General features: G+C 58.1%; 1 protein-coding gene across 3 annotated transcripts in view; it reads right to left on the reverse strand.

Moving 5' to 3' along the window:
• MYOM3 (myomesin 3) overlaps positions 1-10,298 on the reverse strand; it is a 49,247-nt gene extending 38,949 nt beyond the window's left edge. Inside the window, exons 1-6 of one of the 3 annotated variants that reach the window (XM_086716036.1) lie at positions 9,787-10,298; positions 8,487-8,568; positions 6,011-6,192; positions 5,165-5,245; positions 4,414-4,573; positions 3,510-3,667 (exon numbers count right to left, since the gene is read on the reverse strand). In XM_086716036.1, the coding sequence (XP_086572162.1) occupies positions 3,510-3,667; positions 4,414-4,573; positions 5,165-5,245; positions 6,011-6,174 (563 nt within the window). In that variant the 5' untranslated portion in view covers positions 6,175-6,192; positions 8,487-8,568; positions 9,787-10,298. Of the gene's footprint in view, positions 1-1,416; positions 2,211-3,509; positions 3,668-4,413; positions 4,574-5,164; positions 5,246-6,010; positions 6,193-8,486; positions 8,569-9,786 lie in introns of those variants that run through there. The other 2 variants (XM_086716035.1, XM_086716037.1) reach the window with 2 other exon arrangements.
• Positions 10,299-12,471: the final 2,173 nt, after the last annotated feature.

Raw genomic sequence — 12,471 nt, forward strand, 5'->3', positions numbered from 1 at the left:
TAAAAAAAAATCTCCATGCCCAGGCTGCATCTCAGATCACTCTGGAGTCAGAATTTCTGGGGTGGGGCCCAGGCCAGAAGTATTCTTTCAACTCCCCATGTGACTGCCAAGGGTGGCCCAGCGGATTGCCCCAGCCCACTGCACCCTGGACACGGCCCTATGTTTTCTGTGGACTCTGGTGTCTTGTTCTCCCTGCTGTGGGCACTGGACTGTGAGGTGGCCTCGCCTCTGTCCACAGCCCGTTGCAGGGGTTTGGAGGCCTAAGGGGTCAGGGCTGGCACGTGAAAGTCTGTGAAGGCTGGGAGGCCTGGGTTCTTGACACAGCTGGCTGTGTGACCTTGGGCAAGTCAGTCTCCCTCTCTGGGTCTCTGGGTCAAGAGGCTGCTGCATGGACAGTCAGCCCCCGTGGTGGTTGAGCTTGAAGAGCAGGCTGAAGCCGAGAGAGGGCGCCCCGGCCACAGTCCGACACCTTCCTGGGGCCTGGCTACCCCCGCACCCTGTTTGTGCCCATGGCAACCAAACAGTGCCACACCCACACCCCATCACACAGCCCCTGGGCTGCACCCTCTTCTGAAAGGAGCCCAACTAAGTTTCCTTTGGGGAGAGCAGTGCCTAATCTCGGTACCCAATCTTTTTCCACCTCTCCTAAGCCTGGGGGCCAAAGTCAGGTTTGCCCACCCCCCACCTATCAGGAACTTTCCAGACACCTGGGCCCGGCCAGCTTCCATCTTTCCCAGAAAAAAAAAAAAGCAGCAGCTGCAGCTCTGGGCAAGGCCTGGACAGCCAGAGACCTCAGCGCCCATCTTGCCCTCTCTGGGCTCTGGGCTCCTGCCTGAACGACAGGCCCTCGAAGGCATGGGCTGTGCAGATCTCACTGTAAATGGCAGCCAGTCATAAAACAGCATTAAGTGAGACAACAGAGGCCAGGCGCCCAGCCCAGAGCCTGGCTCAGAGAGGCCCTCATAAAAGAGTGAGATTTTTATTCTTTCTCTAAATGTTCTTTCTTCGCATACTTTGGTATTGGATTTTACTTTTTAAGGCTGCTTGCTTGGCCTGGGAGACGGAGTCTGGTATCAGATAGAATCATGGCCAGGGCCCATGTCTGCAGAGTTAACATGGCTAGACTGGGCTTTGCCTAACTTGTCCTGCTGGTGCCCCTGCATTCAGGAAGTGCTCAATGATTGCTGAATGAATGTACTTGCCTGACCAACCCGGTGTGCCAGGATCTTCCTCTTGAGCTGGGGGCTGGGTGTCTGCCGGGGCCTGGACAGAGCCCCGGAGGCCAGTCCCAGGACAGTGAGTGGCCCTGCCCAAAGTGATCGATGATGAAAAACCAGACCCCCCAAACCAGGAGCACCAGGGGCCACCCGAGTCCCTCCTGCTGGAGGTGGGCCTGGCCTTGCTTCCAGCACTTACCACGCTCAGCTCCCTGTTGTGGCAACATTGCTGGGGGTGGAAATGAGTCCCTTTCCTGAGAAGCTCCCACGGAATGCCTTAGATATGGGCCTAAGTGCCAGGGCAGGGCAGGGCTTGGCTGCCAGGCAGGACAGCTGAGGTACTGAACCCCCCCCCCCCCCCCCCTTAGCCCAGGCCAGCTGGCGGGAGCCGTCCTCCTACCTGACCAGCCACTTACAGGCAGGGACTGCCTCGGTCCCCACAGAAATCCAGCACTCAACACGAATTCTAGCCCCTGGCACACTTTTTTGAATGCATGTCATCTGGCCATGACCAGCCCCGATGCCAACTCCCTTAACGCCTTTCTTGATTGGTCCTGGCCCAAGGGCTTCCCATTTCTCTGACTTCCGAGGAATTATTTGTGCTTCAAGGGAAAATAACAATTGCAAGGATGACTTTCCTACTCTCTAAGCCGACTGGGAGGAGGCTGGGAGGAGATCTGAGTTTGAATTCTGACTTAAACTGGCTGTGTGACCTTAGGAGTAGACAAGTCACATTACCTCTCTGAGCTGCGGGTGGCCACAGGGCTCAAACGAGAAGAAAGTGCTGGGTCAGTAAAAATGGGTTCAAGTATAAGATGTTGCTGTTTCCTTTGTGATCCCTGTCATTTGTGTGCTTATCCCCTCTCTCCTACTAGACCACGGTGTATTCACCCTCAAGATCTGGCTTATGTGTTGCCTCCTCTGAGAAGACTTCCTGGATCCTCAGGAGGAGGGGGGATGGGGGAGGCAGCCACTTCATCACCTTTATCTTTACTCTTATTTCAAATTACACCCATGATGGGGCGCCTGGGTGGCGCAGTCGGTTAAGCATCCGACTTCAGCCAGGTCACGATCTCGCGGTCCGGGAGTTCGAGCCCCGCGTCAGGCTCTGGGCTGATGGCTCGGAGCCTGGAGCCTGTTTCCGATTCTGTGTCTCCCTCTCTCTCTGCCCCTCCCCCGTTCATGCTCTGTCTCTCTGTCCCAAAAATAAATAAACGTTGAAAAAAAAATTAAAAAAAACAAAAACAAAAACAAATTACACCCATGAATGCACTTCTCTCTGAGTTGACATTTCTCTTCTGGGCTGAAAGTTCTTTGAGGGAAGACTGTGTGTGGTTCGGGCCTGGGGCAGATTATGCTCCTGGTAACTATTTGTTGAAATCCTTTCCTTCTCCCCCAGAATGTCTGACTCCCTGCCGAAAGACCTAGGGGGAGCTCAGTAAACAGTGGCTCAGCTGCGTGAACGATCCCTCCGGTTAGGACTGAGGGCCCCCAAGCTGCCACGCCCACCTCCGCCTCCGCCACGCCCACCTCCACCTCCACCACGCCCAGTCCGAGGACACCTCCCACCTCCCCGCCCCTCCCTCTACCAGCAAGGCCTAGACTGTAGCTCTGCTATGGTTACAGTCCCAGGAAGGGCATCTTCTGCTTTCCCAGCACCTTTCAAGTTCTGAGGGCTTCCACGTAGAGGTGGCATTAGATCCTCACCACATGCAGGCTGGGCAGGAGGCCTTCAACCCATTTTACAGAACAGGAAACTGAAGCAGGACCAGAGAGGTTGTGGTGTGACGAGACCACCCACTGAGTTAGTAGAGAGAGCTGGGTCTGGACACAGGGCTCTCACTCCAGGTCTGAGCTCCTGGGGTGGGGGGGGGGGGGCTGCCCTCCCCGCCTCCCCTCCTGCTCCTCTGCCCCCTGCCCTGCCTCCTGCCGTCATCCTCCTACCCCCGAGAGGCCCAGCTCAGAGCAGCTGCCTTCTCATGCCACCAGAATCATATTTTTACAAGTGCTGGCTCCCCGGTGGCCCAGTCTTCCTGCCCCAGGCTGGCTGGGAGGAGGCTAAGAATAACTCGGCCTGAGCCTCCCAGCAGCTGCTGCTCTCTGGGGGGTGGGCAGAGCTCAGGGTCTGTGGGGCTGGGTTCTTCTCAGGCAGCAAGAAGTTCTGGGGGAGGAAGTTCGCTCCTGGGAGAGAGGTGCTGGGCTGTAAAGAACTCACGCTCGCTCGTTTAGCCCTGGAGGCTCGGAGCACGGGGGCAGGGTGAGGACCCCTTCTCTCCTGCCCCGGTGGCTTACCAGGTGACCTGGGGTGGAGGCGAGGCCTGGACAGTGCAGGTCAGCAGAACTGTGGTGTGCTCCCAGACGGCATGGGAGCGCAGAGGGATCCAGAACCAGGGCCCCCGGCCGGAACACAGCTCTCTCAGCTCCTTGGCCTCCCGGACCTTCTCCTCCGTCTGGAGGCGGGAAGGGATCTGTGACTCCCATGAGCCAGGGGATCACATCTCCCCCATCTTTGCTGTCACCTTTCCCCCTGACACTCAGGCTCTGGAGTCACACCCACATGGACTGGAGCCCCCCAGGCACAGGCAGCTGAGAGGCAAGGTGGCACAGAGGGCAGGGGCCTTGGAACAGCTGGCCTGGGGTCAAGGCCAGATTCTGCCACTTCCTACCTGTGAGACCATAGGCAAGTCCTCAGTTTACTCATCTGTAAAATGGGGATGATAACAATATCCCCCCACCTTTCTGTGGGGTTGTAGTGAGGATGAAATGAGCTAATACGTGAAAAAACATGGGCACGGAGAAAGCCCATGTATGTATTAGCTGTGGCTCTCTTGCCCTGGGGAGGGGGCACGGAGAGTGGCTTCAGCTCCCTGATGTTTGTCAGGAATAGTGTGTCCTGAGGCTCCTCTGTGTTCTCGGCACTGGCAAGGTCACTGAACAAGCTTAGTCTTGTTCAATGGCCACCCCCACCCCGAGAATTGATACACCACATACATCAGTTTCACGGATGAGAAAACTGAGGCTCAGCAAGGGGAAGCTGCTTGCCCAGGGTCACACAGCTGGAGGGCTGGGACGCCGGGATTCAAACTGGGTCCAAGACCAGGGCCTAGACTCTTTCCTGAATGTTCAGCTGCCTCTGGAGAAGGGGGTAGATGAGGTGGGCGGCCCGTGATGGGGTGCAGGTCCCAGGACTCCTCACCCGTCGTCTCAGTGCCTTTCGGTCGCGTCTCTGGCGCAGCAGCCACTGGGTCCGAAGGAAGGCGATCTCCGTCCTCTCCCAGTCATTGCCGAAGCCCACCCGCTTCTGCCCTCGCTCCTCCAGCTCCACCGCAGAGGTCTGGCGCCTCAGCTGGGCCTCCCTGTGTGGCAGAGGCCATCAGGGGCCGAGGGCCCGGGGTTCGTGGGGGCACCCCAGCCAGGGCCACCCGTCCTCCCCCACACCCGGCATCACCAGCTGCTCTTTAAGCTTCTTGAGGACAAGAGCGGCTTTTAATCCTCTCTTGCCCCCAAAATACCCGAAATGGGCCCTGCTTACAGTAGGTGCATAATAAGTACTACGGATACCGTTGACAAGGCTCTTTCACAAATTTTTGTTCCTTTTGTCTTCACGACGACCAAGTGGGCAGGAATAGTCCCCCTATTTTACAGAGCAGGGACCTGAGACTTGGTGACTCGGCTAGTACCAGGACCCAGGCCTTCTGGCCCAGGACAGCCTCCCGCTGCTCTCAGGTGAAGCCTCGTGGTGAAGTGGGGACCCCCACCCTCTCCACTGGGGATGGTCCCTCACTACTGCCTGTGGACCCATCCGGAGTGTGGTCTGAGCTCTTGCGCTAGACGTGGAACTTTGGGCAGATTCTTTAAGTCCAGTGTGGCAGTGTAGTGGAGGCAGGGGACTGGCCAGGATGGCCCATTCTCAGCCCAGTGTTCGCCGCAAAGGTCACCTGACTTACCAAGATGTCTCTGAGGAGGCTGTCAGAGCCAGGGCTGCTGCGAGGGCGTAGTCTGCGGCGGTGAACTGAAACTCTTCCTCGCTGTCGTGGGAAAGGGGAGTTAATGGTGCCTGCAGGATTGCCTGGGGATCTGGCTGGGACATCACTGAGATTAGAGCTGCATCTACCTATCCCTGTCTCAGTACACTAGCAGGCATGGCTGTGCCTCCCCACTGGCTGATCTCTACAAAGCAGGGCTGTGCCTCCCCCCTCAGACTGGGACCTCCAAAAGGCAGGGCTGTACCTCCCCCCTCAGACTGGCATCTCCATAAAGTAGGGCTGTACCTCCCCCCTCAGGCTGGCATCTCCATAAAGCAGGGCTGTGCCTCCCCCCTCAGACTGGCATCTCCATAAAGTAGGGCTGTACCTCCCCCCTCAGACTGGCATCTCCATAAAGCAGGGCTGTGCCTCCCCCCTCAGACTGGGATCTGCATAAAGCAGGGGCTGTGCCTCCCCCCTCAGACTGGCATCTCCATAAAGTAGGGCTGTACCTCCCCCCTCAGACTGGCATCTCCATAAAGCAGGGCTGTATCTCCCCCCTCAGACTGGCATCTCCATAAAGCAGGGCTGTGCCTCTCCCCTCAGACTGGGATCTCCATAAAGCAGGGGCTGTACCTCCCCCCTCAGACTGGGATCTGCATAAAGCAGGGGCTGTGCCTCCCCCCTCAGACTGGGATCTCCAAAAGGCAGGGCTGTACCTACCCCCTCAGACTGGCATCTCCATAAAGCAGGGCTGTGTCCCCCCCTCAGACTGGGGACCCCTAGCGGGTAGGGCAATGGCTGGGGTGGGGTCCCTGATGATCCCACCTGGTGCGGAAGGTTCTCCTCCGCACTGAGGAACCCATGTGTAGGTGGTGCTGCCGCTCCTCCTTGTGCGCCTCCTCCTGGCGGTGCTCCAGCCGGTGGACGACCTCCACGGCCTGGGGGGGCCGGGGCTCCCCCACATTTCCGGGGCTGTGGGGCAGAGTCATGGCTGCGAGAGCAACAACCTGTGGAGCCAAGGTGCGCGGTCACACCACCAGGCATCCGCCCGTCCCTTCCCCATGTGGTCGTCCCAGCATCCCTGGGGGGGTGGTTTGTGGGGTGGGCGTTCATGCTCCAGTGGGCAGAGCGGGGCATGGAGGCCGGGGCGGGGCAGGGACCTGGCTAACGGGACAGCGGCAGGCTTCGCACCCTGAGCCTGCCTAACGTCCCGCGTGCAGCTGAGCGAGTGCAGCCCCGCGTCGCGAGCAGCCCCTGGCTTCTAGCTGCAGCCCAGCCTTAGTCTCTCCCGTGACCTGCGCCGAGCCCTCCCTTCTCTGGGCCTCAGTTTCTCAGGTGATGAGCGATCGGACACTGTGATGTCTGAGGGCTGTGCTATGACTCAAGATGGGCAGATGTCCTCACTCTTCCTACCTGTGCCCGCTCAGCCCCACTTTGCCTGCACTGGCGGCCTGGCCTCTCTTGGAGAAACCTCTTCCTCCTGGCCTTCCTAGCCCCACTCAGGCTTCACAGCCCAAGTGGAAAATGCTTCCATTGGCACATTGGTCGCGCGCGGAAACTCTGGGGCGCGGTCCCGCTTCTCATGCCAGTTTCCAAGTGTGTCCCCTTGGGTGAGACTGTGTGACGTGGTTTTCTCATCTGGAAAATGGGTCGACTGGCCTCCCGGGGTGGTTGTCAAGGTTGGATGAGTGCTTGGAGCGTAGTAATTCCCATGTAAATGTTAGACATCAGCATTAGTTTTCTAAGAATCCCTGCTGAAAAACTATAGGCCACCTAGAATTTTCCCTGCTCTAATCCTTGTTATGCTTTTCTATCTCCACTCCAGTTTAGCTCTGATTCAAAGATGCCTCCTCCTCCTATTTAATGACTTCCTATTTATACATCTTGACTCTTCAACAAGATTATAAGTGAATTAAAAGTAATAACAGTGAGAGGCGCCTGGGTGGCTCAGTGGGTTAAGCCTCCAACTCTTGATCTCGGCTCAGGTCACGATCTCTTGGTTCGTGAGATCAAGCCCGGGTCAAGTTCTGCGCTGACAGTGCAGAGCCTGCTTGGGATTCTTTTTCTCCCTCTCTCTCTGCCCTTCCTCTGCTTGCCCGTGCGTACTCCCTCTCTCTCTCTCTCTCTCTCTCTCTCTCTCTTGCTCGCTCTCAAAATAAATAAACATTAAGCAAAAAAAAGTGACACAGTGTTTACTGTGTGCTGTCCCATTGTCACCCCATTTTTTAAAATAACTTTTTTAACGTTTATATTTATTTTTGAGACAGTGAGAGACAGAGCGTGAGCAGGGGTGGGGCAGAGAGAGAGAAGGAGACACAGAATCCGAAGCAGGCTCCAGGCTCTGAGCTGTCAGCACGTGGGGCTCGAATTCGTCAACCGCGAGATCATGACCTGAGCCGAAGTCTGATGCTCAACCGACTGAGCCACCCAGGCGCCCTGCATTATTACCCCATTTTACAGATGAGGAGGGAAAGTGCTTGCTCAAGGTCACCCAGCTGGTGGTGGGGCCATGACTGGCACCCAACTCTGAGCTCTCTTGACCTCTATGTCATGTGTCTACTCAAGGCCAGGCCTTGGCTGTGGCAGGGGACACAGCGGGCCGCACGGCCTTTCTTCTTGTAAGGGGATCACAACCGAGGGATCCCCCTTTTGCATTCTCGAGGCTCAGGTCTGGGCCACAGGTGGTGGCCGGTAGGGTTGGATCATATCGGTGTGGAGGAACCTGTGGGATCAGGGAGCGAATCCATAGGTATGGAGAGGCAGGCAGGGAGAGCAGGAGGCCCATGAGTGAGCTGACTTTGGATTCTCGCGCCAAGTTCTCTCCCAGATCTGGGCCTCGGTGTCACCACCGGGTCTCTGGGTCTCTGAGGGCCCCTCTGATGCTGAAGCTCTAGGATGCTTGATGGAATCCCTGGTGCCTTCCATACCTCCTCCGGGGGGAATTCTGGCGGGCAGGCCACTGACCTGGGAGGGTCCTTGCCGGGCTTAGGCCTGAAGTCACCCGTGGCTCCAGCCTCCCCGGGGGGCCTCCCGGCAGTGGTGGAATGTGTGTGTATGCCGGATTCTGACTTGGGTGGGAACATGGTGCCTGGGAGACCACTTCTCTAGGTCCATAAGCCGGGAGATGGGCCGCCGGCCTCATCGGAGCTCCGTGGCCTGAGGGGCCGGTTATGGGGAGTCAGGGGGGCTCAGGCTGCTGAGGGGCGATCTTAGTGGACCTTTACTCCTCTAGTTCTGAAAAGCTCGTTCCCTTTCAGTGTCTGGATTACTGCAGAATGTCAGTCAGGACCAAGGGCCGCACCGAAACTTCCTTGGCCTCCTGCAGGTGGCCTCAGCAGGACGTCACGGGACCGTCACCCCTTCAGCTTCCCATCTGGCCCCTCCTGAGGAAAAGGGTCTGCTGGCACCCAGAGGATGGCTGGCCCTGCTCGTTCTGCCCCTCCTTCCTCACAGCCCCAGAGGAGAGCTCTGGGTACCACCCAAGGAGGGACACCCTCCCCCCCCCCCCCCCCCCCCCCCGCCACCACCAGCTTTTCTGGGACACCGTGGCCCTGGCCCTAGCAGCTGAGGAACGTTCCCTGGCGTCAGCTGCTGGCTCCCTTCCTCGGATGCTCAGTTCCTGATTAGCACCGTCCAGGGGTGTGTGTGTGTGTGTGTGTGTGTGTGTGTGTGTGTGACTGGCACTCATCCTTGACCTCCTGGGCCTCCCGCAACCAGACCCCCAGCTTTAGTGGATGAGGCATCAGTTCTTTTTAAAGCACTGACTGAGGCTTGGGATTAAGAAGCAGTGGGAGGGCAGCGCCACGAGTGCCTGGCGGGGAGGGGTCGGCGGGGTGTGTGCCCGCAGGGAACCCCCACCCCCACCCCGCCCTCCCCCGGGGGCGCAAGGCCTGGGCTCTTGGTCCCGCAGCACGGCCTCCGCTTTTCTCCCCAGCCCCCGTCTGCTTCCCTCCAGGCCGTCTGACAGGCAATGCGGCCTCTGCCCCTTTCTCAGGAGGGAAAGAGAAGGACACAGAGGCTGAGGGACTCACGGAACCTGATGGCAGAAAGCTGGGTCCTCTGAGTGGGCCGTGCTCCACCAGCTCCCGAGTCCAGAATTCTGACCCTGCCACTGAGTAGCTGGGGCCACCCCTTCCCGGTCTGGGCCTCGGGCTCCTGCCAGAGAGCCCAGGCTGGACGCGTGCCCTCCTGGCCCTGAAATTCGGGCCTTGAGGGCTTACTCCCTTTCCCTGCCCGCCCGGTGGGCCAAGCAGGCCTCCGCCAGCGCTGCTCCGGCTTCGCGGGACCTGCCAGCGCGCCCGGCCCCTTCCACTTGTCAGGCACCCGCGACGGTCTCTTTTCCAGCTTTCACATCACAGAGGGCTCAGGCCAGAGGACCGAGGGCCACGCAGGACAGTGAGAGGGGGCAGGGGTCTCCAGAATCCCCTCCCATTTTTACTCGGAGTGCTGCCTAAGTACGTGTGTACTTTCCAAATCCTCCAGGGTCCTTTCCCAACACACACACACACACACACACACACACCCCACTTGCTAATGGAAAGCTGAGGGTCTTACTTTCTGAAGGCGTCCCTCCCCACCTCTGATCCCTGGAGGTAACTCACAGAAGCAGCTGTGCCCACTTAGGCGTCTCTGGCGAGAAGATTCCAGAGGATGAGAGGGACCTCGGTTCCTTCTTGCCCTGGGCTCAGCGGGGACTGGAAGAAGAATGTGATCCTGGAGCCTGCATGGGCCTTAAATATAGCAGTGCTGAGACAGTTGATGACAATGGATGGGAACTATGGGGGGGGCACAGAGAGGAGGGGCCGTCCCATCAGGCCAGCGCTGCTCAGGCGGCAGCAACAGGTGGAGCTGTCCCCACCCCCACCCCAGCCTCCGCACACAGCTCCTGCCCTCTGCGTGATCCCTTCTGCCCAGTTCTAGCCCCCACCCCCTAAGTGCGGTAGAAAGAAGGTAACAGCTCTGGCCTGGTCACGGGAAAAGCAGATAAGGGCTGGGGCTGCTGGGGGCTCCGACTGGTGCCTCCGACTGGGGGAAGACCCCCAGCTTCTCCGATCTGATCCCCCTGGGAAAAGTGGACACGGTGAGACTGGACACCAGTCATGAAGACAGTGGAAGGAATGTGACCTGAAGCGGGTGTTTCGAGCTTGTACGTTATCACTGGCCGGAATGGAGGCATGTGGCCTCTCATGCCAGCAGCTACTGGCCTGGCCCTGCCCAGCCACGGTCAGCGGGGATGGGGCAAGGCCCGGGAGGGAGAGGAGGGGGAAGCTACCTCTTCCTGCACCGTCCGCGTCTCTCAGGCTTCCAGAGTGGCCACGACAGGACCCGTCTTTCCAGCCTTTGGCACACCCCTCCCGTACCTCGGTTCTTTCCCCCACGTTCATTCACACCCACCCTTCGCCAGGCAGAAGGGAACAACACCCATGATGTGAAGGAATGGGAGGGAAATTTAATCTAGGCGGGAGACAGGCAGTTAGAGCAGGGGGTGAATCGGGAAGGTACACCCGAGCCAGGTCTCAGGGGTTAAGCAGTTTTGAGGAAGCGGGTGCCGGCTCCGTTCCAGAGAGCACAGTTTCCCACCCCGGCCTCCTCCCGGGACCTCAGGGCGGGGTGGGGGGAGGGGGGAGGGCAGCAACACTACATCTGTCACTTTTCCTAGCGTCTCAGGGACTACTCATGTGAAAGGGGAGAGAGAGAGAGAGACAGAATGCAACTGAGCTCTTTAGCTACCATGTTAATCTCCTGCCCTATTTGAAAACCCCTTTCTAGGGGCGCCTGGGTGGCTCAGTCGGTTAAGCGCCCGACTTTGGCTCAGGTCATGATCTTGCAGTCTGAGTTCGAGCCCCGCGTCGGGCTCTGTGCTGACAGCTCGGAGCCTGGAGCCTGCTTCAAAATTCTATGTCTCCCTCTCTCTCTGCTCCTCCCCTGCTCATGCTCTGTTTCTGTCTCCTTAAAAAATAAAAACATTGAGGGGCGCCTGGGTGGCGCAGTCGGTTGAGCGTCCGACTTCAGCCAGGTCACGATCTCGCGGTCCGTGAGTTCGAGCCCCGCGTCAGGCTCTGGGCTGATGGCTCGGAGCCTGGAGCCTGTTTCCGATTCTGTGTCTCCCTCTCTCTCTGCCCCTCCCCCGTTCATGCTCTGTCTCTCTCTGTCCCAAAAATAAATAAAAAAAAGTTGAAAAAAAAAATTAAAAAAAAAAAAAATAAATAAATAAAAACATTGAAAACCCCTTTCTAAGTATGCCTGTGTCCCCCCCTTCCTCCCTGGCTGCAGTGTTAAAAGCATCTTTTGCGGGGAGAACATTTGGTGGCTCTCTTCCATCTTGTACTCAGTCAACCTCAGACGGCCTTCCCAAGACCCACATGTATACATTCTCCGTGAGGTGTGAGAGTGAATCGGACGTAGAGCAGGGGCGGTGTGGGCTTCTAGGCCAGCAGGAGACAGGCATTTAAATTTTTTTTTTTTTTAACGTTTATTTATTTTTTTGGGACAGAGAGAGACAGAGCATGAACGGGGGAGGGGCAGAGAGAGGGAGACACAGAATCAGAAACAGGCTCCAGGCTCTGAGCCATCAGCCCAGAGCCTGACGCGGGGCTCGAACTCACGGACCGCGAGATCGTGACCTGGCTGAAGTCGGACGCTTAACCGACTGCGCCACCCAGGCGCCCCAGGAGACAGGCATTTAAACTGCTCCTGGGGGGCGCCTGGGTGGCGCAGTCGGTTAGGCGTCCGACTTCAGCCAGGTCACGATCTCGCGGTCCGTGAGTTTGAGCCCCGCGTCAGGCTCTGGGCTGATGGCTCGGAGCCTGGAGCCTGTTTCCGATTCTGTGTCTCCCTCTCTCTCTGCCCCTCCCCCGTTCATGCTCTGTCTCTCTCTGTCCCCAAAATAAATAAATTAAAAAAAAAAAATAAAAATAAACTGCTCCTGGAACCCCCTTCCCCCCAAGGCAGCCTGTGGACCAGGTGGCTGTAGGACCTTAGGGACATCAGTTAACCATTCTGGTTCTGTTGCCTATACAGTGGCGTCAACTATGCTGGCCTTGCAGTGTGACTGAGAAGGTTCCGGTAGGGAAGGTGGAGCCGGCAGCACGGTGACTGGCACCCACAGAGGCCTGTGAAACAGGAACTCCACTGATAACTCCACAGCAGTCGGAATGTGGGAGCTCACCCTCCTTCCGTGTGTGGGATTCCCATTCACCCCAGTGATGCCCTCACCCCTCATGGGGCTGTCACCTCAGGGAGAGTCAGATGTGCCGTGAAGTGCACACAGCCAACCCCGCAGGTCA

This window comes from Puma concolor, chromosome C1, assembly GCF_028749965.1.
Source record: "Puma concolor isolate L17-30 chromosome C1, mPumCon1.1.hap2, whole genome shotgun sequence".
Classification (NCBI taxonomy): domain Eukaryota; kingdom Metazoa; phylum Chordata; class Mammalia; order Carnivora; family Felidae; genus Puma; species Puma concolor.